Source organism: Neomonachus schauinslandi, chromosome 9, assembly GCF_002201575.2.
Source record: "Neomonachus schauinslandi chromosome 9, ASM220157v2, whole genome shotgun sequence".
Classification (NCBI taxonomy): Eukaryota; Metazoa; Chordata; class Mammalia; order Carnivora; family Phocidae; genus Neomonachus; species Neomonachus schauinslandi.
In genome coordinates, this window is record NC_058411.1 from 98,030,781 (window position 1) to 98,057,409 (window position 26,629).

Genomic DNA, 26,629 nt, shown 5'->3' on the forward strand with positions numbered 1-26,629 from the left:
CTGTTCTGGACTTTTCTTACGAAAAGAGTCTTACAAAATGTGGTCTTGTGACTGGGTTCTTTTACTTAGTGTATCGTTTTTGAGGTCATATCATTTTGTAGCATGAAATAATATTTCATTTCTTTTGATTAATGAGTAACCATGGTATGGATTTATTTATTCAATTGATAGACATTTGTATTGTTTGTACTTTTGAGCTGTCATGACTAATGGTACTATGAGTATTGTGGCTACACCATTTTACATTCCAAAGTGGCCACACCATTTTATATTCCCACCAGCAATGTATGAAGATTCCAATTTCTTTATATCCTTGCCAACACTTGTTGTTATCTATATTTTTTTATTGTAGCCATCTTAGTGGGCCACCCCTTGAATCTTAAATCACATGTATCTGTACTTTATTGTTGTGATTTGTGTTTTCTTAAATTTAATTATGGTGATCCTTGTCTGATTTGCTGCCTCTTATAATTTGCTCATTGCTGTGCCCATGTGTTCACCCATCTTTGTGTTCCTCCTTTACTACTGATCCTGCTGAACTCCAGACAGGGCTTGATGGCTGATTTTGGATACAGCACTGCCTGTCCTTGTAAAAAGGAATTATAGAAGATAGAGGTTTGACAGCTTTATATAGAAATAGGCTGTTTCTGGGGTGGCTGGCTGGCTCAGTCAGTGGAACATATGACTCTTGATCTTAAGGTTGTGAGTTCCAGGCCCCATGTTGGGCATGGAGCCTACTCAAAAAAGAAAGAAATAGGCTGTTTCATTTTTTTTTTAAATTATTTTATTTTATTTTTTTAAAAGATTTTATTCATTTATTTGAGAGAGAATGAGATAGAGAGAGCATGAGAGGGGGGAGGGTCAGCGGGAGAAGCAGACTCCCTGCCGAGCAGGGAGCCCGATGCGGGACTCGATCCCGGGACTCCAGGATCATGACCTGAGCTGAAGGCAGTCGCTTAACCAACTGAGCCACCCAGGCGCCCCATTTTTTTTTTTTAAATTGCTGTCATCTGTTCTGATAATAATTATACATTAAAATAAAGTGGGAGACCTGTGAGGTTGTATATTTCTATAACTGTCATTTGTGGAGAAGGAAAAGACTTGCTACCAAATACCTTTTTATCCTCTCTTTTTAGGACATGGTTTAAAAGGGCATGTTAAATACAAAACTAATCCATAGTCGTTACAACTTCCAGTAGTTGGAGTGACTGGAAGGGGATTTTTAGGGTGCTGGTTATTTTATGTTTTGTGATCTTGGAGGTTACACACATATGTTCACTTTGTGAGAATTTATCGAGCTATAAATTTAGAATATGTGTGTCTGTTGTACTTCAATAAAAACTTAAGTTAAAAGTCTTAACATTATTTAATCATATTTTGCACTTTCACATTAACTGCCTTTCTAAAAAATACATTCCATTTTGAGTCGTGATATTTAATTACTTTTATGTTATTACCATTCTCATGTGTACATTGATGTAGATGCATTAATTTCAAATCCCCTTGTTCAGCAGCCCCTAATTTCAAAGATAGAATGATTTAGATGCCCTTAGATTAGTTATAGGAAATTTGGTTTTATGTTCTGCTCTGCTGCTTTAACTGACTGATCTTTTGTAACTCACAGTCTTGGCTGGAGTCTTTCTGCATGTATCTAAAACTTTGTGAAATGTACTAATTGTATATTTTGTCTATCAGTGAGTTTATATTCTCATCAGAGAATAGAATAGTATGAAGAAAAGAACCATGGGGAAGAGAAGCTATATTTATACTAGTTCATTATTTATAGCAATCTGTCTAATACAGTAGCCATCTAGATGTACAAAAAATATTTAATTACCACTTTCAGGATACCAGGAAAAAACATTGACTAATCAAAGTCTTTTGAATTCTAGTCCTTTAATCTATTTTTACTATAATAGATTTTGAAGAAATTGTTAGATTTTAACCAAATATGTTGCTGAAGGTAGAAAGATAATAACAGCAAGGTAAGTTTTTGATTAATAGAAGTTTTCAGGTAGGCTTATGTTCTGTGATCTTTACTATATTTCTAAAAATTGGGTATGTGGTAGAGGTATCAGAGAAAAATGTTTTAAAAGAACAGCAAAATGACTTATTACAGCCATTTTATATCCTGGTATATCAGGAAAAGGCAGTTCTCTGTTACAACGATGTTCTCGGTGGAATCTGAAACTCTTCAGTTAGTGTAGTAAAACATTAACATCCTTTTAAATTTCTAATTGTGTCTTCTAGGCCTTCCTTAAAGTTTCTCATGTCTCAATGGACTCCTGAATATAACAAGTTATATACCTTAAAAGTGGATATGAAGAGTGAGATTCCTTCTGATGCACCAAAGACACAGGAGAGTCTGAAAGGCATCCTCTTGCATCCAGAGCCCATTGGGGCAGCCAAAAGTTTTCCTGCGGGAGTTGAGATGATTAACAGTAAAGTGGGGAATGAATTCTCTCATTTGTGTGATGATTCTCAAAAACAAGAGAAGGACATGAATGGTAACCAACAAGAACAAGAAAAAAGTGTTGTTGTGAGGAAAAAACGCAAAAGCCAGCAGGCTGGCCCTTCTTACATGCAAAATTGTGTTAAAGAGAACCAGGGAATATTAGGATTGAGGCAACACCTAGAAACACCAAGCGATGAAGATAATGATTCCTCTTTTAGTGATTGTCTTTCTTCTCCTTCATCTAGTCTGCATTTTGGAGATTCTGATACTGTGACTTCGGATGAGGATAAAGAAGTCTCTGTAAGACATTCCCAGGCAATTTTGAGTGCTAAAAGTAGAACTCATAGTGCACGGTCCCAAAAGTGGCCCCGGACAGAGACAGAATCTGTTTCAGGATTGTTAATGAAAAGACCCTGTTTTCATAGCAGTTCATTAAGGAGACTTCCATGCAGAAAGAGATTTGTAAAAAATAATTCCTCACAGAGGACACAGAAACAAAAAGAGAGGATATTAATGCAGAGAAAAAAACGAGAAGTGTTAGCCCGAAGAAAATATGCATTGCTCCCCACTTCTAGTAGCTCCAGTGAGAATGACCTCAGCAGCGAATCCTCTTCCAGCTCATCAACTGAAGGAGAAGAAGATTTGTTTGTTTCTACCAGTGAAAACCACCAAAACAATCCATCTGTTCCCTCAGGTAAAAATGTTTCTTAAGTTGAACAAAACATGGAAGTTCTTGCATTGTGTTTGTGCTTAATTCTCTTCTACGTGTTAACGATTTCATTGCTTTTAGAAGGAATATGAGGCTCAATTAACTTTTATTTTTAAGCCATATAAATAAATTGCCAACTGTGGTATTAAACCATAACTCCATTTCTGAGATCAAGTTTTTTAGTTTTATACTTTTTCGGATAGCTCTGTGATGGATTTCTTTCACATTCAACCGCAGTAAGAACACTAAAATACTTAATATTATTTTTCCTTTAAGTATTCTATTCTTATTACTAGTTACCTTGTCATAATCTTTATAACTGAAAAATAATTTCAAGTATTTGAGAGATGCTTTTATTCTTTTTTTTTTTTTTTTTTTAAGATTTTATTTATTTGACAAAGAGAGACACAGCGTGAGAGGGAACACAAGCAGGGGGAGTGGGAGAGGGAGAAGCAGGCTTCCCGCCGAGCAGGGAGCCCGATGTGGGACTCGATCCTAGGACCCTGGGACCATGACCTGAGCCGAAGGCAGACGCTTAATGACTGAGCCACCCAGGTGCCCCGAGATGCTTTTATTCTAATACTAGAACACAAACTTTTAGTCCTGATAGTGCTCAGTAGAGCACATGATTGATCAGTTAAAATTGAACTGATAGAGGATTAGCTTGAGAGCATTGTCCCCTCCTCACAGTAAATATTATATTTAACTAGAATAAGATTATGTGCAGTCTCTGAAGTGTAAGTATGTTCCATGTATACCATTTTTACGGTTTGCTGAATTTAAAGAAAGTTTTTGAAGTGAGCATTGAAGAGTAGTGTCTTAGCTGAGGGAAAAGAATACTTTCTTGTGAAAGAATGGGGGATAAAAGGGCTATGATCATGGTTTTTAATACTGACACAAAGGTCTCCCTGTCTTTGCCTGATGTCCTGCTTGTCAGGGGTAGAGCCTGCTAATCTACTGTGCCAATATGCCATTTCCCCTCTCTCTCTTCTCCTTCTATATGGGTTACTTCCTTTTCCAAGACTCCCTTTCCCCTTCCATTTTTATTTTTCTATCTTGGCCAGAACTCCAAAACGAGTAACTTTGATATTTAGTTTTAGCCATGATCAGTTCAGTTTTTTAAACCTACCCAAATGTTTGTTTTAAAGAGTTCGTTGAGATCACCTATAACTGGGAGGAGGTTATAGCAACCATTCTCTGAGGTCTCTTGAGAAACAGGGAGGTGAGAATAGGAATTATCTTGCTTAGTTGCCACATTTCACATTTTCCTCAGATGGTTAGACTGTGAAGACTTGTTTGGGGAAGAGCGAGCAGCAGAGCCCAATTTCTGCTTGAAATTAATGAGGTAGGATGGTTGGTGATGTGAAGCAGAAGTTCCAAGGAGCTGTAGGCATGTAGGAGGCATGAGAATAGAGGTAATGTAGGTCAATATCGGTGTCTGTTTCTAGGAAGAAAGGAGTTCATATACTCTCAAGTATTTAAGATAAATGCAAACTCTTTAATTCATTTAAAAATCTTATTTAATACTATAGCAGGTGGTTATTGCTGTCTTTCTTGGAAAAATTGCATTATTTCAACTACGTAATACTTTCAGACATTTAAGAGTAATGTTTGTCTCTGGAAACACAAATCAAAATGTTGAAACAAATTCTTTGGATTTTTTTTCTGGTTTTTATTTTTTAATCTTTTTTTTAAAGATTTTATTTATTTATTTGAGAGAGAGTGAGAGTACACAAGCAGGGGAAGGGGCAGAGGAAGAAGTAGACTCCCCACTGAGCAGGGAGCCCAACACGGGGCTTGATCCCAGGTTCCTGGGATCATGACCTGAGCTGAAGGCAGACACTTAACTGACTGAGCCACCCAGGCAGCCCCCTTTTCTGGTTTTTACACCAATGTTTTGTTTTAAACTAATTTGTTTTTTTTTTTTTTTTAAATAATGGTTTAAGAGTAACATTCACATAGTGTGCAATTTTTTAAGTACTCGGAATGTTTAAAATAAAAAATAAAAGTTTACCACTTCTTAGGTCCCAGTTTTATTACCCAGAAGTAGTCAGGTAGCAGTTTCTTCTCTCCTCAGAAAATGTGGAACATATATAAGGGTAAATAAATAATGGGGTTTTTAAAATATTAGTGTGTATAGTTATATCCTCATTTTAAAAAAATGGTTGCATAGTATTTCCTTTGTATGGATGTTTCATAATTTATTTAGCCAGGTTTTTTTTTTTTTTTAAGATTTTTTATTTATTTATTTGACAGAGAGAGACACAGCGAGAGAGGGAACAGAAGCAGGGGGAATAGGAGAGGGAGAAGCGGGCTTCCCACCGAGTAGGGAGCCCGATGCAGGGCTCGATCCCAGGACCCTGGGACCATGACCCGAGCCAAAGGCAGATGCTTAACGACTGAGCCACTCAGGCGCCCCTATTTAGCCAGGTTTTGTTGATGAATAGTTGTTGCATTGAACAGCCTTGTGCACACAGTTTTGCACACCTAGGCAAGCATATCTTAAGGAGTAATTTCTAAAAGCATATAGGAAGTTACATGCATTTAAAAATTTGCTAGCTGTTGTTACCAGAATGCCCTCCAAGGAATTTTCATCAAGTTCCTTTATCACCCAACAGTAGATGATGTCGTGATGATAATAAAAATACCTAGCACTTTTTGAGTATTTACTCTGTGCTGGTAATGTTCTGAGTGTTTATATGTATTCTCATTTCATTCTCCCAACACTCTTATGAGGTATATTGTTATCATCACCCTCATTACATATGAAGCATTTGGAAAACTATTTTAGATTGATTTACGTTCAAAAAGTTAAACTGAAATATTTATGGGACATTGCTCTATTATCAAGAAATTTCTTAGATTCTTAAGAGAGAGATTTTCCTTCTAGATGTATTTTTAGTGCTGGCTTTCTGACTCCAATTCCAATATGTCTTAGTGTGTGTTGGGAATTAGGAGAGGGTTTGAATATCTCAAATTTTAATTAGATTTATCTATTATACCTTAATAATATGATTTATATGGATGGGTATTAGTTACTCTAGAGCTTCTAAGACAGCTTTTTCACACACTATCCATCAACGCTTATTGGCTATTGCTGTAGTACTGATGGAAAGAATGTTTGACATGTTAAGTATTTTGTTAGATCTTCAAACTCTCTAAGATATAACAGTTGTATGTAATTAACTGGTTTTACCAAATCACCTAAGAATGAATTAAGTCAGTACTTTACATTGTAACAAACATTAGTTCATTTGTTGTAATCAGTAGATTTCTGGGAAATCCCTATTTGCTTCATCCTTATTGTGTTTTAAATTTATTATCGCTCTCTCTTCAAGCCTGGAAAGCCAAAATGACATGTGACTTGGGTTGTTAGTTGCCAGTTAGGTTGAGAATTTATACATCCAGTTTTGTTCCTGATAATATTTGCCAAGAACTTCAGATACTTTAAAACAACTTAATAGAAGCTAAGTTTGAGAGTAGATGTTAATTTTAGTGACATATTTCTGTGATCTATTCAGTGTACTTTAACTGAACTGCTGCTTAAATTCTTATTTTATATAGTCCTTATATTAGCACTGGGAAATCCTCATTTCCCAGTTGTTACTGTTTTTTTTAATTCAGTGACTGTATTTTTATTTACAGCTTAAAAAATACATCCAACAGGTATATATTCATGATTTCCAAGTGCAGTCCATACTGTATTGACTTGTGTTTTAAAAGTTTAAAAGTTTAAAAACTTTTATCCTTAAAACTTAAAACCTTAAAAGGTTTTAAGATAAACTTTAAGATAACCTGTGGAAATGTCAAGTCCTAATATTAAGAATTACATTTGTGAATATTTCTTTTTCTCCTTTTCCAAAAATAACACTGATAGAGGTTTTTGTTGTTGTTATTTTTATATGGAAATGTTCATACATAAAAATAGAAGTATACCTACATAATCTAGCTTCAATTTTCAGCATCCTGCCATTCTTATTTTATCTCTCACCCCTCGCTTTTTTTTTCTGGAGAATTTCAGAACAATTTCTAGACATCATAGCATTTAATTTGTTTTGTATACTGCGTATTTTCTGCAAACCGGTAGTTAGATCTAAAAGCTTGATTTGATTCAAGTTCAGTTTAGCAACACTTCCTTGGTGGTGCTGTATACTTCCTGTTGTTGCATCACTTGTTAAAGTTGATGAGAGGGTTCAGATGGTGTCATTCTGATCCTTCCACCCTAAATTCCCCCATCAGCATTTCATGTAGTATTAGCAACAGCTTTGATGACCTTGCCTGGGTCCATTATTTCATTAGGCAAAGTGTTGACTTTCTGTCATTCTGCTTACATTTATTAATGGAGGTTCTTCTACAAAGAATTCTTCAACTAATTGCTTATTATGAAATGCAGTCCATTTAGGAAAGGCAAGATGAATGTTTGATTTTTTACCTTAATGTACCACTTTTCAGAATGAATCTGTACTCTAGCAATATTTTTCATTTTCAGGTATCATTATGAACTCATGGGTTATAGTACAGTTGATGTATTGTAATCTTTTTATTTTTTTGTGCTTGAATAGTTTCATCTGTGGCATGTGGGAGCATCTTCAAATTGGGTTTATGTCCTTTTGATACCACCCCAGTGGTCTCTGACAAGATGGTCTCTGATAAAAGATGGTCCACATTGATACTTTACACTACCTGCCTCAAACCTGGAAAACAACCTTTTTTTTTTTTAATTACTGCTAATTTCCTTTTATTGAGAAGTGATATTTAGAGGTTATAGACTGGGAATTGTGTTCATTGCTCTGCTGAGTTCTGTTATTGCTTTCAGCTTTTTTAATGGATAAAATTAGGAATATATAAAGATTTTAGAAAGCGATAAATCATTAATTTATATGACTATTTCCATTGAAAGTTTGGGATTAGGATTTTTATGTAAACTTGTGTTTTATATTTGATCTCTTTACTCTTACATTGACAATCTTGATTCTTAACAATATGAACAATTGCTTTTTTGCTTTATCCTATACATCCTATAAATACATATAAATGAACGTTCATAAATGAATACAAATGGAAATATTTAATTATTACTAATAGTAATGCTAATAAATGTAAGATTTTTCTGGTTCCTTTATGCTGTTGGACAGTATTCTGTGAGGTTATGCCACCAATCAGTTAATTAATTTTAAAGATTTTATTTGAGAGAGATCGTGAGAGAGAGAGTACAAGCAGGAGGAGCCGCAGAGGGAGAGGGAGAAGCAGGCTCCCTGCTGAGCAGGGTGCCCAACCCGGGGCTCGATCCCAGGACCCTGGGATCATGACCTGACCTGAAGGTAGACGCTTAACCAGCTGAGCCACCCAGGCGCCCCGTGTTTTCATTACTTTTAAATTTTGGTTTGTTATTCCATCTTTTTTCTGTTCAAAAATGTAAACAGGGGTGCCTGGGTGGTTCAGTTGGTTAGGCGTCTGCCTTGGGTTCGGGTCATGATCTCAGGGTCCTGGGATCAGGCCTCACTTAAGCCTCCCTGCTCGGTGGGGAGCCTGCTTTTCCCTCTCCCTCTGCCCCTCCCCCATGCTCATGCGCTCTCTCTCTCTCTCTCAAATAAATAAAATCTTTAAAAAAATGTAAACAAATACGCATATTATTCTTTCCTTCTCTTAAAATGTCTCTCTTGATTTTTCACCAAACTATATAGAATTGTTAGGGTATAGAGATTATAGAGGAATAAAGGTATGTGTGTGTGTGTGTGTGTGTGTGTATACACACACACACACATAAGATATATATATATAATACAAAGGATATATGTATACACATTTGTATTTGTATATATACACACTATCATTCCTTTATTCATTGCTTTTCATTCCTCTATTTTTATTTTTTTTATAGCTTTGTAGTATTCCATTGTATAGTTACACCAGAGGTTGTTCAATATATTGATGAATAGTTTGCAGCCTTTTGCTGTTAAAACCAGCAATGCAATGAATAGCTTTTTGTATATGTTATTTCATATTTTTGCCATTGTATCTTTGGAACAGAATTCTAGGAGAGGATTATTGGGCCAAAGATAAATGAATGTATTATTTTTAAGGTATGGCCAAATTCCTCTCTGTGGGGATCATAACCATTTTGGATGCTCACCAGCAATATTTGAGAGTGCCAGTTTTCTCAAAGCCTTTCCAACAATTTATTGTCAGATTTTAGGTTTTTTGGTCCATCTGACAGGTAAGAAATAGTTTGCCAGCATTTTAAATATTTTTTAATAAGTAATGTTGCATATCTTTCATATGTTTTTTATTTTTCAAAAGATTTTATTTGGGGTGCCTGGGTGGCTCAGTTGGTTAGCGTCTGCCTTTGCCTCAGGTCATGATCTCAGGGTCCTGGGATCAAGCCCCACGTCAGGCTTCCTGCTTCCTCTGCCCCTCACCCCTGCTCATGCTCTCTCTCTCACTCACTCTGCTCTCTCTCTCAAATATTTGAAGTAAAGAAAAATTTGAGAGAGAGAGCAGAGAGAGTGTGAGCAGGTGGAGGGGCAGAGGGAGAGGGAGAGAGAGAATCCTAAGCCGACTCTACGCTGAGTACAGAGCCCAGTTCAGGGCTTGATCCCACCATCCTGAGATCATGGTCTGAGCCGAAATCAAGAGTCAGACACTTAACCAACTGAGCCACCCAGGCACCCCTTTTCATATGTTTAAAGGTCATTCTATTTCTCATGATCAGTCTCTTCATATCTTTTGCCTGTTTTACAGTCAGGATGTTAGTCTTCATTCTTCTGTCCATTTTCAGACCCTTTATATATATTGGGAACATAAATCCTATATAATAACACATTTCTTCCAAATTTGTCATTAGTCCTTTGACTTTGTTACACTTTTTTATCATGCCGAATCTTTTTTTTTTTTTTGTTAGTCACATTTATTAACCTTTATCTTTACTGTTTCTGGGTTTTGAATCATAATTAGGAAAGTTTTTCCCACTCCCAAGTTTATAAGAGAAATAACCACTTTTCCCCTAGCCCTTGCATTATTTACTTTCTCTTTTCTTTTTTTTTTTCATTTAAAGGACGCATCTATTTGATGTTTATCCTCATGTACAGTATGAGGAATGAATCCATTTTTTTTAAATGTGGCTATGCAGTTGTCCCAAAACAAATCATTAAAAATTTTCCTTCTCCTATTGACTTGAGATACTATATTTTTAATATGTTAAATGTCCATAGGCATTTGGACCTATTTGGAGTTTTCATTATGTTCCATTGGTCTATGCTTACACTAGAAGCACACTGTTTTAATTATAGACTTTTATATTTTCTTGGTTATTTTTGCCTGTTTATTCTTCCAAGTGAACTTATGAGCTTGTTTATCTGAGGATAGTGGTACTGGGGAGATACATGATGGTATTCTTATTGGGATTGTATTTGTTGGCTAAAGTAGGGTGAACTGACATATTTAGTATTTTGGGTATTCCCATCTAGTTTTGTATTTGGCAGGGAATGTTTTATAGCTTTTTTTTTTTCTTAAAGAAAACGGCTTCATTGAGGTATAATTTACGTACTGTAAAGTTCATCATTTTAAGTATATGAGTCAGTTATTTTTGATAAACTTAGAGTTGTGCGGCCATTACCATGATGCAGTTTTAGAACATTTCCATTAATCCCAAAAGATCCCTCCTGCTTGTTTGTATTTAATCCCTATTCAATCCTCAGTCCCACACAACCTAATCTGTTGCTGTCTCTAAGGACTTGCCTTTTCTGGACAGTTCATATAAATATATGTGTGTGATCTTTTGTGTCTGGCTTTTTTTGGTAAGTGTAATGTTTCTGAGGTTCATTCAGGTTGTAGCAGGTATCAGTAATTAGTGTTTATTACTTAGTTCTTTTATAGTATTCCATTGTATGGATATACCACATTTATTTTGTCTACCCATTTGTCAGATGATTGACATTGAATTGTTTCCAGTATTTGGCTACTGTGAACATTTGGGTACAAATCTTTGTGGATATGTATGCTTTCATTTCTGTTGGATAGATACCCAACAGAAGAATCCTAATGAGGAGTTAGAGCTGCTACAACTTGAGTAAGTTTGTTACTGCAAAAGACAGGAGCAGTAGCAAAAGCAGCTGGTAGCAGGAAGATTCTGCTTTTGATAGTAACTAGCACCTGCATGTTGGATGCTTATAGCACTGTTAATGTACTTTATGTGAAAGAGTATGAGCTTTGGAATTGAAATTAATTTGAATTCCCAGTGTTGCTTACTATTTGACAAGTCATTTAAACATGCTAAGTTTCAGTTTCTTGATAGAGCTAGACACACAGAATATTGGACATGGCACAAAGTATGTGCCCTCGAATTGGAAGCTATTATTATTAGCATCATGCCAGACTTAAGACAAAGAGGGACCAGGTAATTGATGATTATAGTATTTGAAATTTCTTACAGATGCTGCCAAGAGAATCTGTGATCTCTTATCAGGGAATAGAAGTGGTTGTTGAGTTCATGAAGAACTCTCTCAGAGAAGCCATTATTTTTGTGACCTGTATTAAAGTACCTACATTCTTTCCAGGCTGTTACCTGTTATTTTTCTCATTATTTTTTCCTTTTCTTCATTATGTTTTAAAAGGTACAAGCAACATAAGTAATCTTAAAAGAAATTGTTAGAATCATCTAGGGTCCTACTACTCTAATGTCTTAGCTATACTCAAATTACCTGTTCTTTAATACTTCTAAATATAAGAGACAACGTGAAAATAAAATTGTTCCAGTAAGAAGTGACCTATTCTCCTGATTTTAAGTAGTACTGAGGTTTAACTTCATACTTTTAGGAATGTTTCCTGTAAATTTTGTTTTAAGTAATTGTCATTCTAGAAAAAACACTAAGTTATAGATATCCAAATCATGCCTGTTGTGATTAGTTACAAGTATTGTGTTCAACTTATGCTTGCAAAGTTCCTTTTTAGAAAAATGATACTTAAGCAGTAGAGTAAGAGTGTATCAGTTACTTATATAACCTTTAGTTACACAAACCATGTTCATAAAAAATTATGTAAATTGCATTTTAATGCATTAACAAAGCTAGCTTTGTATCACTTATCACTGGAACTTCAAAATATTACATTTATGTTAGATTTTGCTTGTTTATAAGGTGTTTATAATGTTTGGTTATTTTTTTTACAGGCTTTTAAGGAAATTTCATGTACACAATACATGGAGAGAAATCACTAATAAAGTTTATATGCAGGTGTAGCTTTTCTCTCTATGTAGAATGGTAATGTCCAGTTGATGGGTTAAAATAAGGGAAGTATTAAAAAAATATATGATTTATTTATATGTATAATGCTTTTAGTTTTAAATATATAATCCTTTTTGTACTCCTGCCTTAAGCTGCATCATGTGCATGATTATGAAGGAAAAATTGGAAAAGCAATTTGGAAATTGAATGTAGGATATTATTTTAAATAGACACTCAAGTGCTATTTTTTTCCTCTGCCTATAAGATATATTTAGGCTGTTAAAAATACATTCTACCTCAATATGTCTATGTGTGTAGTCTTTAGAACTTAGAAACTACTTTAGAAATAACTTTCTCCAAATCAGATCATCTTTCATTGACTCTGATTTTCCGGTGCCTGCTCTGTTCTCCTCTTTGAAGTATCAGAGAGTACATTGTAGATCTTTGCAATGGGCTTGTACCTCTTCCAGATACTGGCCAGCTTTTGAAATAGTGCAGATGTTTGATGATGTACTGTTGTATTAGAGATGAAATTCGACGTTTCCAAGGAATGGCACCTTGGGCGAAGGAATAGATTACATAAACTCCACTATGACAAAGTTGAACCATTTGTTGTCATTGTGGTAAGCAAGAGTTCAGTAAAAATTGGGTAAAAATGCATATACAGTATCGATGGTATAATTACATACTAGGAGAAAATAAGAATAAAGGGAGCTCATTTAGAAGAGCAACAAGGAGAATGAAGTCTCTAAGAATAATCTTAATAGCAGTATATTTGGCCTCTGTGAAGAAAATTATATAGCTTTATTAGCATTTATAATCAGACCAAACCTACAGGTGTTCTAGAGATTTATAAAAGATATTGGTAGATGGCAAGATATATTCTTGGATGAAAAAATATAATATAGATATGTCAGGACTTCATTAGTGTTGCTTAATGCCAGTTCAGTCCAAGTCTCAAGAATTTTCCTTTTCCCTTGATTGTATAATCCTAAAGAATTAGGAAAACCTGAATCTACTAGGTATCAAAGTAGAATTATTCTAGTCTTTTCAACAGATGTTATTGGGACAGTTGTAGATCCACATGCAAAAGAGATTAATTTAGACCTTTTATGTCATGTCAGACACAAAAATTAACATAGACCTAAATGTAAGAGCTAAACTATACAGTTCTAGAAGAAACATAGGAGAAATTCTCAGTGACTTTCTGTTAGGCAGAGATTTCTTAAATGTGTCACCAAAAGCATCATGCATAAAAGAAATTGCTAATTTGGATTTCATCAAACGTAAAGACTTTTATGCTTCAAAAGACACCATTAAGAGAATGAAAAGTTGTGGAGCCTGGGTGGCTCAGGTCATGATGTCAGGGTTGAGGCCTCGAGTCCCATGTCGGGCTCCTCACTCCGAGGTGAGCTGGCTGGAGATTTTTTCTCTCTCTCTCTCCTCTCTGCCCCTCCCCTCTCTGTGCTCGGGAGAGGGAGAGAGAAACCCAAGCAGATTAATGTTCACAGCAGCTTTATTTGTAATAGCCAAAAATGAGAAAAATCCAGATGTCCATCAACGGAAGTATGGATAAACAAATTGTCATATATTCATATGATAGGATACCACTCAATAATAAAAAAGAATGAACTGTTGATACACACAGCTGCATGAGTAAATCATGAATGACTATTTCACTGAATGAAAAATCCAGACACAAAAGTGTATATAATGTATGATTCCATATTGATATAGAGCTCTTGAAAATACAAACCAATCCATAATGACAAAATTCAGGTCAGTTGTAGGAATTGTAGGAATGGGCATGGAGAGATGATGATTGACTGAAACAGAATCTTTTTTTTTTTTTTTTTAAAGATTTTATTTATTTATTTGAGAGAGAGAGAATGAGAGACAGAGAGCATGAGAGGGAGGAGGGTCAGAGGGAGAAGCAGACTCCCCGCCGAGCAGGGAGCCCGATGTGGGACTCGATCCCGGGACTCCAGGATCATGACCTGAGCCGAAGGCAGTCGCTTAACCAACTGAGCTACCCAGGCGTCCTGAAACAGAATCTTTTAAGGGTGTTGGAAATGTTCTAAAATTGGATTGAGGTGATGGTTGTGTTCTATAAATTTACTAAAACCGGTGAAATGTGCACTTAAAATGGGTGAAATTTTTAGCTCTCAGTATTCGTAGGGGAAAATTCTTTTTTTTTTTTTTGAAAATTCTTATTAAAAACATGACTTGTAAACTTTTGGCAAACCTTTACGTTGACAGGTAATAGTAATGAACAGGGAGGAATGTTTTTAAAAAGGTTAAAAAAAGAAGACATTCAGTACCAGATTTGTGAAAAATACAGCAAGAGAAGAAACGGAACATGATTTTTATTTATTTTTTACCATCTTAACCATTTTTAAGTGTACATTTCAGTAGTATTAAGTATATCCACATTGTTGTGAAACAGATCTCCAGAACTTTTTCCTCTTGCAGTTTGAAACTCCATACTCATTAAATAACTACCTTTTCCCTCTCCCCTCAGCCCTAGTAGCTACCACACTACTTTCTTTATGAATTTGACTGCTTTAGATCCACCCATAAGTGGAATCATACAGTGTTTTAAAATTTTTTTGTGACTGGGTTATTATAGCATAATGTCCTGAAGATTTGTTCATGCTGTAGCATGTGATAGGAATTCTTTTCTTTAAGGCTGAATAATATTCCATTGTGTGCATATACAATATTTTGTTTATCTACTGCACCCATTGTTGGACATTTGTGTTGTTTTCACCTATTGGCTATGAGCATGGGTGTGTAATATCTCCTTGAGACAAAATGTGAATTTTAAAGTATGAAAGTTATACCTTAGAGAAGCTGTTTTAAAAAATAGAATTCCCTGATAATAATCTTTGTCAAAGGGGATAAATAGATGGCATTAAAATATAACCTCAAACATGTAAGAATATTTAAGGGAGTTATCAAAATTTAATGGGAGGAAAGAAAGGATTTTTCAGTAAATGGTTTGGGGATAACTAGTTAGCCATGGAGAGACAGGGCCGGATTCTATTTATAATCTTACCTAATGTCTTAAACAAAAATTAGTTCCAGATGAAATAATTAAGGAAATACATTGAACCGAGTACATGTATCTGTCCTTCCAATAAGGATGCCCTTTCCAAACTTAGAATAATTTAGAAAAGAACATATACCAAAAAATGACATTTCATAGTAAAACCAAAAATTACTTTATATTTCTTAAAAAAATACCACATCTTGCTTAACAAAAAAACGAAACTCTTGGGTAAAACATACAACAAATGTAGTATCTTTATTTTAGATATTAAAGGGTTATTATGGAATATAAATATGTAAGATCTTAATACCTTTAGATATTACAGGATTAATATATCTGTATAAGATCATACAAATAAATATGGAAACCACTAAAAGTTGTAAATAACAAACAAAAATCATAAAGGAGGAAATAAACATATGAAGACATAGCTTAAGAGAGTAAGTACTATTTTCACTATATGTGCTTAACTGTTTTTAAAAAAAACTTTCATTTTGACAGGTAGGATTTTTAGGTTTTTTTGTTTTTTTTTTTTTAAGATTTTATTTATTTGACAGAGAGAGACACAGCAAGAGAAGGAACACAAGCAGGGGGAGTGGGAGAGGGAGAATCAGGCTTCCCCCCGACCAGGGAGCCTGATGCGGGACTCGATCCCAGGACCCTGGGACCATGACCTGAGCCGAAGGCAGATGCTTAACAACTGAGCCACCCAGGCGCCCAAGATTTTTAGTTTTATAATGGATTTCATAGCCTTCAAAGTCGAAGTAAAAACTTTTTGTCAGTTTAAAATGTTTTCCTTTCTGTTTCCAGGAAGTATTGATGAAGATGTTGTGGTGATAGAAGCTTCCTCCACTCCCCAGGTCACTGCCAATGAAGAAATTAATGTTACCTCAACTGACAGTGAGGTGGAGATTGTAACAGTTGGAGAAAGCTATCGGTATGATTTTAATTCCTAGTTGTATATGTGAAGGGTTTGGTGTTTTTGTTTTTTTTTTTTAAGATTTTTATTTGAGAAAGAGTGAGCGAGCAAGTAGGGGGAAGGAGCAGAGGGAGAAGCAGGCTCTGTGCCGAGCACAGAACGCCACGTGGGACTTGATCCCAGGACTCTTGAGATTATGACCTGAGCAGCTGAAATCAAGAGTCAGAGGCTTAACCGACTGAGCCACTCAGGCGCCCCTATGTGAAGTTTTAAATATAAATATTTAAACATATCTGTGCTGTGGATATTTACATTCTTTTACCGTTTTTTTGGAGACCTCATTTGAGCACATACCAGATAAGTGGTTTTCAAACCAGGTTGCGTTAGACTCACCTGGGAAGATTATAAAGTAAAGATAAAACTGTTCTCTGGATCATATCCCAGATGAGCAGAACCAGAATCATGGGGGTCAGTATTTTTTAAGCACTGCAAGTGTACAATGAGAGTTAAAGTTATTGCTATAGATAAACAGTAATTTTACTTAGTGCTTTCCAAAATTTTGTTTTATGATTCAGAGAGTTCATGAACTTCTTTGACATTTAGATGTGAATAAAACATAAAGTGTTGAAAAATATTAAGGAGTATTGATGTTGAAGTATTCTTTTTTTTTAATTATTAACATATAATATTTGTTTCAGGGGTATAGGTCTGTGATTCATCAGTCTTACACAGTACACAGTGCTCACCACAACACATACCCTCCCCAATGTCGAAGTATTCTTTTTTGTTACAATCTGTTTCAAGATCTCATTGATACCACTGAAGTTTATGCTATTAGAGGGCAACCTAGTATAGAACATATTTTTACAGTGCTGTTGTCCTTCACTCAGTAATTCATATAAGCCCCGTACTAAAAAATGAATGAAAAATTCTCATTTCTTTTAATAAATAACTGTAAATAACATTGCCCTTTTGTGAATCACTTTGACCAAAAAAAAAAAAAAAGAGAGGAAAAAAAAAAACCCCTAACAGTGTTCATCTTGTGCTTTAGATGATTACAAATACTGGTGAGAGAAGCAGTGAGGTGTTCCTTTATTCCATTTGGTATACCAAACTAATCTATGGAGGAACCTTAATTTTTGTGTTGGAATGAATTGAGAAATGCATATGCTCATGGTGTTTTAATTTGTGTTACTTATTTAAAATTTTTTTTTATTTTGGAAGCACGTTATAAACATACCTAGAATGTGCTTCTCCATTTGTACTTTCCCATTGGAGTGCAACTTCTAATGGCATGGAAGAGAGCACTCTGTAATATATCCATTTAAGTTTTAAATGATTTTCCTAGGCTCTGAGGAAAATTGATACTCCATGGTAGGTGCCACAGTTATCCTGTGACTGTGCATAGTGCTTGGTACAACACTGACTCAGTTTTTATGAGCTACAAGAATTGCTGAAATGAGGGACCTGTCTTTGTGGAACTGGAGATCTTTTTTGTCATGGAGGTGCTTAATGTTCAAGTAGATACGTTTACCATAGTAATGGGCAGTGATCTTTAAAAAGACACACAGTGCTCATGACCCATATTTATTTTCCTTATTGTTACGTGGGATATTAACTTTGTCACTGTTTAGCTGGCTCTTGGCGTTTACTCTCTAAGAGAGAATGCATCCAGGGGTGCCTGGCTGGCTCAGTCAATGGAGTGTTGCAACTTTGATCTCAGGGTTGTGGGTTTGAGCTCCACGTTGTGTGTTGAGATTGCTTAAAAATCTTTTTTTTAAAAAAAGAATGCATTTTGTTTCAGATTCTTTAGTTTCAGGATTTGACAGTTGCTACTAATCATAGGAACGACTAAGGCTCGTGTGAAACTGTTCCTCATACACCAGGTTTGTTGGTGCTTCATTCAGCATAAATTTGGAGTTATGACATTCTTGAAGGTTTCATAAACTGCAAAGTGGACCTGGAACTTTCTGCAGCTATTAAGAGCTTCCCAGAAATAATAGACTATTCAGTCTCACTATAGGCTCTTGGTTTCGCAAGAAATTTAAATAGTGATCTTTCTCCACACCAAAACCATTTCATTCTGAGACATTTGTTTACTGTCATGCCTCAATCTACACAGTTCTTCCTGGAATGCAGTGTCTTTTTCTTTTTTCCTTTTTACTGTGTCTCTGGAATTAACCTTTATACTCATATTTACTTGAGAATTTCATTTTAGAATTTGAGCTTATTTCTAAATTCTTAGACTCTACACTTGTTGAGGTCATTTTCAGCCTGGGTCTTTTCTGAGTGGTTGAGCTCACATCTCCGATGTCTGCATATTAATCAAGAGTCACACGTTCTTCCAACTGAGCCAGCCAGACACCCCTAAATAATAAGCTTCTAAGCATTTTTACATTCAGTTTGGGCAAGGGGAAAAACCAACTTCATAAGCCCCACCTTTCTATTTTTTTTTTTCTTAAGATTTTATTTTTTTTATTGAGCAGGGAGCCTGACATGGGGCTCAATCCTTGGACCCCAGGATCATGACCTGAGCCAAAGGCAGATGTTTAACTGACTGAATCACTCAGGCGTCCAAGCCCCACCTTTCTAGAACAGACTCATTTTTCTCCTGGATCCTTAGGACTGCATATTCTATATAATGTCCTTCTGTACCCTTAGTTGAGATTATTACAGTGAATTCTTAAAATTTTTTTTAATAATTTAGTGCAGTATAGCACCACACACATAATAAAAGATGATGACATGAGTGTTAGGTGTTGAGGGTTTGTGGTTACATGCTTTAAAAGCATAAAGTGGCTCAAACAAGTGATGTTTCTTTTTTTTTTTTTTTTAAGATTTTATTTATTTATTTGACAGAGAGAGACACATTGAGAGAGGAGCACAGGCAGGGGGAGTGGGAGAGGGAGAAGCAGGCTTCCCGCCGAGCAGGGAGCCCGATGCGGGGCTCGATCCCAGGACCCTGGGACCATGACCTGAGCTGAAGGCAGACGCTTAATGACTGAGCCACCCAGGCGCCCCACAAGTGATGTTTCTTATGACTACCAAACTAATAAACTAGCTGCAACTATCCTTACCTCTCCTGATCCCAGGAAATCTCTGGTGCCTTGAATATTTTTTAGGACAATACCAAAAACTTACTTTGTTTAGGCCTCTCAAAACCATGTTTTGCAAATCCTATCTGGACTAAATATACAAGCTCATGTGGGTGTTATTTAATGTTTAGAGTGCTGATGTTTTTGTTACTTTACCTATGGTGAATAATTTTAAGTATTAAAGAAAATGTAAATACCTGATTACAACCCAGGTGGGTATTCAAAATAACCATTGAATAGAGAGCAGCATTCTTTTTTCTTTTTTTAAGATTTATTTATTTATTTTAGAGAGAGAGTGTGCATGGTGGGGAGAGGGAGAGTCTTTTTTTTTTTTTTTTTTTTTTAAGATTTTATTTTTTTGAGAGAGAGAGCATGAGCTGGGGGGAGAGGGAGAGGGACAGCCAGACCTCCCTGCTAAGTGCGGAGCCTGACCTGGGGCTCAATCCAAGGACCCTGAAATCATGATCTGAGCCAAAGTCAGGAGCCTAACTGACCAAGCCACCCAGGCAGAGAGAGTCTTAAGCAGACTCCACACTGGGTATAGAGCCCAACTCGGGGCCCGATCTCACAACCCTGGTATCATGACCTGAGCCAAAACCAAGAGTCGCATATTTTATACCAGTGATTGGTCTGACATATCATTTTTCATATTCTTAGGTCAGTTGGTTGGTGAACATTTGTTGAACATTTCATTCAGCAAATGTTTTATTAAATGCCAGGCATTATGCTAGTCATATATATATATATTTGCTAGTCATAATTTTTAATTCTATTACCATTATTACTTTGGAGAAGAAACTACAACATATTTTGTAAGAAAGGCTTATGATTTCTTGGGTAACAAATTTTTATTCTTTTTTTGTATTAACTAATTTAATATTGATGTCCTTTAAGGTCTCGTTCAACTCTTGGACACTCCAGATCTCATTGGAGCCAAGGTTCAAATTCTCATACAAGTCGGCCACAGGAGCCACGGAACCGTAGTAGGATTTCTACTGTTATACAACCCTTGAGGCAAAGTGCAGCAGAAGTTGTGGACCTTACTGTTGATGAAGATGGTAAGTTGGATTAGTAACAGTATAGAATTATGAAGAGAATTAATAAAATCAAGTATCTTTGAAACTCCTATAATGAAAGTCCTACTACTGCTTCCTGGTAACATTGTTAAACTACAGGAAAATTGTCAGATATCCCAGTCTTCTTTTCCTTTCTTTTTTTAAAGACTTTTTATTTATTTATTTGACAGAGAGAGAGGGAACACAAGCAGGGGGGAGTGGGAGTGGGAGAGGGAGAAGCAGGCTTCCTGCCAAGCAGAGAGCCCAACATGGGGCTTGATCCCAGGACCCTGGGATCATGACCTGAGCCAAAGGCAGATGCTTAATGACTGAGCCACCCAGGTGCCCCCCTAGTCTTATTTTTCAATTGATATAACAGCCTCAGTTTGTAACTTGTGCCTAAAATTCTTTCTCTTGTTTCATTGATTAGTAGTTACTTTCTTCGGAAAAAAAATACTTTTTTTTTTTTCTTAAAGATTTTATTTATTTATTTGAGAGAGAGAGAGAGGAGAGAGAACATGAGTAGGGATGGGGCAGAGGGAGGAGGAGAAGCAGACTCTCCACTGAGCAGGGAGCCCAATGCGGGGCTCGATCCCAGGATCCTGGGATCATGACCTGAGCCGAAGGCAGACATTAAACCTACTGAGCCACCCAGGCGCCCCCCAAAAAATACTTTTACAAGTGGTAGTTTGCTCTACCCTCAGACTTACTTATTACTTTCATTTATAATATTATTGTCATACTTTAACTTTGCTATGAAAAATAGAAATGACCTTTTTCAATGCAACAGAAAAGCAATATAACTTGAATTTATATAATAAATATTGGTTATTCGCAGTGTCGAAATTTGGGGCACCTGGGTGGCTCAGTTGGTTAAGTGACTGACTCTTGATCTCAGCTCAGGGGTCAATCTCATGGTCGTAAGTTCAAGCCCCATGTTGGGCTCCACGCTAGGCATGGAGCCTACTTAAAAAAGAAAGAAATGTGGAAGTTATTTTTAAAAGTATGTTATCTTCTAATATTACTGGTACCTTTTGTGCTGCTCAGCTTTAGTGTTTTCTTTCAGCTTATAACTATATCCATGCAACTAAGAAAAGAAAGCTAGAGTTGGAAAATAGAGATTAAGGAAAGTGGTAGCATGTATGAGTATGTGAATACATATGTGAACTTCCCCACATATTGAGAATTACCTTCAGGTATTAGTTACATCTTAGAAGGAAATGATCAATCATAATTTCCTTAAAGGAAGATGATGAGCCATATGTGAATTTGTTAACTATAAATTGGGGAAAGGATACATAAGGTAGAGTTACAGGCCTTCTGCAATCAGCTCTTATATGGATTGTTTGCAGCTTGGATGATCATAACTTTCAGAGTATCACTACTTTGGAATTAAGATGTTTGTGAAGAGATAATTTATTCCCACTGTCTCCATTTCATTCAACCATATCTCAGTTTTTATCTGTAAAACAGTGATTTTTATATTAGGGATGGATTAGAGATTTCTCAGAGTTAATTTATTCAGGATTACTACTTTGGAAACTGTGTTTTCCCCTGGGACATCTGTCAGCCAGTAAGTAGGAGAAGGTGACAGAGTAGTCTTTTAACCCTTTGGAATTAGTTCAACCAGAATATTTTTAGTGAGGTGTAAATATTCCAGGGATCTGTAGATGCCCTCTCTGCTAGTTTCTCCCGGTGGAAAGCACCTATCTTATTAAAAATAAGTCCAAAATATTAAGTATGTCAGTTAGACCAGTAGTTCTTAAGTGGTGACCATTTTGTGCCCCAGAAGAGAGTTGGCAATATCTATAGACATTTTTGGTTCTTACAGTTGTGGGGCAGTACTACTAATATCTAATGGGTAGAGGCCCAGGTTGCTGCTATAAACATCCTGCAATGCACAGGACAGTCATGCCCCTACCCTGACTCCCATCCCTAGCCAAGAATCACCCAACCCAAAATATCAATACTGCTAAGGTAGAGAAACTGAGATATGCCATTTGCAAATAAACAGAGGTTCTTCCCTCCGCTTTTTATGTTTAAGCAAATATATTTGTTTAAGCATCCAAAGTACATTGTCCCATGGAGATCAACAGGGACTATTTGTGTTTCAGCTTAGCACATTGCATTGTATATAATAGTTTGTGCTCTCATTCTGTATCACATTAAGAGAGTCCCTTTTCTGATCCAATTGTTGTGACTATTCTTTGGACAGACTTAGTCTTTTTAAACAACTATTTTATAATTAGAGTCTAAAGTAGAACTTGTACATAAGTCAAGGTCTGCTTGAAATTTCTTTTACTTTCTACAAATTTTATTAGAATACACTGATGAATATTAATATTTGTAAAAAATTTTTTGAAAACATACAAAAAAGCCTGTAAAAAAGATTAAAACAGGTTTAAAAATCATAGCTAATATTTAAGTGGTTACTATATATAAACTGTTATACAGAGTGCTTTGTATGTGTGACCTCAGTTCATCCTAACAATAGTTGTGTGAAGAAAATTCTGTACTTTCCCAATTCTACAGATGAGGAAATGGAGAGTGGTTAAGTAACTTATCCATGACTGTAGTGTCAGTGGTGAAATCAGAATTGCTTATCCAAGCAGTCTGACTCTAGAATCCATTCTGTACCAGAGAAAGTGTAATTTCTAATATTGTTCTGACAGCCTGTGACAGTGTGTATGACAATAATATAAAGAGACTTATACTTTCCTTTTCTCATTGTTTTCTTTGTGATCAGAAAATTTATACCCAAAAAACTGTGATAATCACATGAATTATTGGAGTATACGTATGTGTTGGATTTTTTTAAATGCAGTAATCATATTTTAGTTACATGTCATTTTAATGTTGCAGGCTAGCTTTATGAAAATTTTTAAATTTATATTGTGCTTATTAGTTATTTTCCAAGTTTGTTTTAATAATTATGAAAATGTTACCTTGAATTAAAATATAACCCATCTCCTAATATATTTTGAAATGCTAAATAAACATTTTGTATTTTCTAGAACCTACTGTAGTACCAACCACTTCTGCGAGAATGGAATCACAAACCACAAGCACTTCCATTAACAATTCAAATCCATCTACCTCTGAGCAGGCCTCTGACACTGCTTCAGCTGTCACTGGTAGCCAACCCTCCACAGTGTCAGAGACTTCAGCTACTCTTACAAGCAATAGTATGACTGGTACTTCTATAGGAGGTATGTAATAAAGTGGGGGAGGACTCTTTCATTACTCTTATTAGAAAAAGTATTGATTTTAAGATTTTAGCCATATTAGCAAGAGCATATTCTTAGAATAAACTGTACGTGAGCACAGTAGTCTCTTTAGAATTAGACTATGATTTCATACTTGAGTTTGTGTGCTATATATTACCAAAGTATCATAGCTCAACTGAAAGAGATCAGCGAGAATTAAATGGCTGACTAAAAACACAATAACAAAAGAAAAAATGGGTAAATTGAACTTCATCAAAATTTAAAACTTTTGTACATCAAAGGACATTATTAAGAAAGTGAAAAGACAGCCTACAGAATGGGAGGGAAATACTTGAAAATCATATACCTGATAAGGGTCTAGTATCCAGGCTATATAAAGAGCTTACACAGCTCAACAATAAAAAGACAGATACCCCAGTTTAAAAATGGGCAAAGAATTTGCATAGGTATTTTTCCAGAGAAGATACTCAGTTGATAAGAAGGACATGAAAACAGCATCATTAGTTATTAGAGAAATGTAAATCAAAATCACAGTGAAGCACTGCTTTATCCTTATCAGGATGTCTATTATTCAAACAAAACAAAACAAAACCAAAGAACAGGAAATCAGAAAATAACCAGTGTTGACAAGAATGTAGAGGAATTGGAACCCTAATGAACATCTGGTGGGAATATAAAATATAAAATGCTGCAGCTGCTATGGAAAACACTTTGGCGGGTCCTCAAAAAGTTAAACCATAGTTACCCTATGACCTACAGTCTCACTCCTAGGTATGTCCCCAAAAGAATTGAAAATGAGGATGGGAGTTTTTTAAAAAGTTTGATGATGTCCATTTTCTCAATTTTTTTTTGTTTGTTTTTTTTGCTGTCATATCTAACAAGCCATTTCCTAACCCAGGATCACAAAGATACGTTTTAAAACCTCCTATGTTTTAAGTGTTTCAGCTCTTACCTCAGATTATGTATTTATTTATTTATTTTAAAGATTTTATTTATTTATTTGACAGAGAGAGACACAATGAGAGAGGGAACACAAGCAGGGGGAGTGGGAGAGGGAGAAGCAGGCTTCCTGCCAAGTAAGGGAGCCTGATGTGGGGCTCGATCCCAGGACCCTGGAATCATGACCTGAGCCGAAGGCAGACACTTAACGACTGAGCCACCCAGGTGCCCCCCTCAGATTATTTATTATGTTTCAGTTAGCAATGATATCTCTGGTTCTTTTTCCTATCACCTGTTTAACTGAGCATTAAGCTAGCCTTCTTTCTCTCCTGGACAATGGCATGGAGATAGGAACTTGCTAAACATTTACTAACTGGGATGTTGTAGACCCTGTAGCTCATAGATTTGACTATATCACCATTAATAATGAAACCACCTTATGCTTTCTATCATTTTTTACCTTTTTTTAAAATTTTTATTTATTTATTTGACAGAGAGAGACACAGCGAGAGAGGGAACACAAGCAGGGGGAGTGGGAGAGGGAGAAGCAGGCTTCCTGTGGAGCAGGGAGCCCAATGTGGGGCTCGACCCCAGGACCCCGGGATCATGACCTGAGCTGAAGGCAGACGCTTAACGACTGAGCCACCGAGGCACCCCCATTTTTTACTTTTAATAGTATCTTATTTCATTCTTAAAATATCACTATAACTTCTGTTGAGCAGATTAGGAAATCTTCTTGTGGCTGGATTTAGGCCTCACCTTTGTGGAAAATTGAGAGTAGAATCCAAAGTCCAAGGAGGTTTCCCAAAGTTGTCTTTTAAATACTGTATTCTTTGAAAAAAAAAAAAATGTAGGGAGAAATGAAATGGGCTGGGGCACCTGGGTGGCTCAGTCGTTAAGTGCCTGCCTTCTGCTCAGGTCATGATCCCAGGGTCCTGGGATCGAGCCCCGCATCGGGCTCCCTGCTCAGCGGGAAGCCTGCTTCTCCCTCTCCCACTCCTCCTGCTTGTGTTCCCTCTCTCGCTGTGTCTCTCTCTGTAAAAAAAGAAATGAAATGGGCTAATTTTTATTTCATTTATTGAGTGTACACTCTTTCCTGAGTACCCTACTGTCTTATATGTTATTTTATATATTATCATTTAATTCTTAAAAATTTCCTTGTTACTAATATTACTCTTCCCATTTCAGAAATGAAGAAATCTGGAAGTTAAATACTTTCAAAGCAAATAATAATCTTTGAGGCAAAGATTTGAATTCTTCTTATTCACTTTTTTCTCCTGGTAGCTTTATATACTCTCATCTTGTCTAGATTTTATGTGACACATACAAAGCTTTTATTTACTTACTTATTTTTTTAAGACTCTTGTTCCCTCAGAATTCACATTTAGTATCTGGAGTAGTGACTTCACTATCTGAATGGTTTTCTCATACTACTACTTTACCTATATTGATGACTACCTTTGGAATAGACTTGCTTGTGTTGTGTTTCTCTAGACTTAGGAGAACCTTGTTCCAGGCCAAATTGTTCCTCTCTATAAACCTGATAGAAGCACATACAGGTACTCATATGACATTAGGGGCACTTAGTTCTCCTGACTTCATTTCCTGCTAAGACTCTATAGAACATCAGTCTCCTATTTTCTTCACATCCTGTCCTTACTTTGTACCTTCTTGTATATTTCCAGCCTTGAATCACTCAAGCCATCAAGCTTGACTCCTATCCAGGTTTTTAGATGGGGCTGGTGAAAATTATAGAACCAAGCATATTGGTGCCTCATGAATTTATGGTATCTAATCCTGGGCTTTTGGTAATAAGTTGACATAGTGTGATGTATCTCATTTAATTCCCTTTCTTTCCCCTTAGTGGCTATTCCAAAATTCTCTCATTCTCCTCAAGACTTTGATTCCTCCAGGGAAAAATAAATAAAAAGTAAATGAAAGTTCTTAAGCATTCGTA

General features: G+C 36.0%; 1 protein-coding gene across 4 annotated transcripts in view; it reads left to right on the forward strand.

The window, feature by feature from the left end:
• Window positions 1-26,629, forward strand: part of RNF111 (ring finger protein 111) — an 86,113-nt gene that overhangs the window by 36,508 nt on the left and 22,976 nt on the right. For all 4 annotated transcript variants that reach the window (XM_044917813.1, XM_044917812.1, XM_021693857.2 and 1 more), the window contains exons 2-5: window positions 2,251-3,149; window positions 16,248-16,374; window positions 20,346-20,509; window positions 23,521-23,715. In XM_044917813.1, coding sequence (XP_044773748.1) covers window positions 2,270-3,149; window positions 16,248-16,374; window positions 20,346-20,509; window positions 23,521-23,715 — 1,366 coding nt within the window. In that variant the 5' untranslated portion in view covers window positions 2,251-2,269. The remainder of the gene's footprint in view (window positions 1-2,250; window positions 3,150-16,247; window positions 16,375-20,345; window positions 20,510-23,520; window positions 23,716-26,629) is intronic.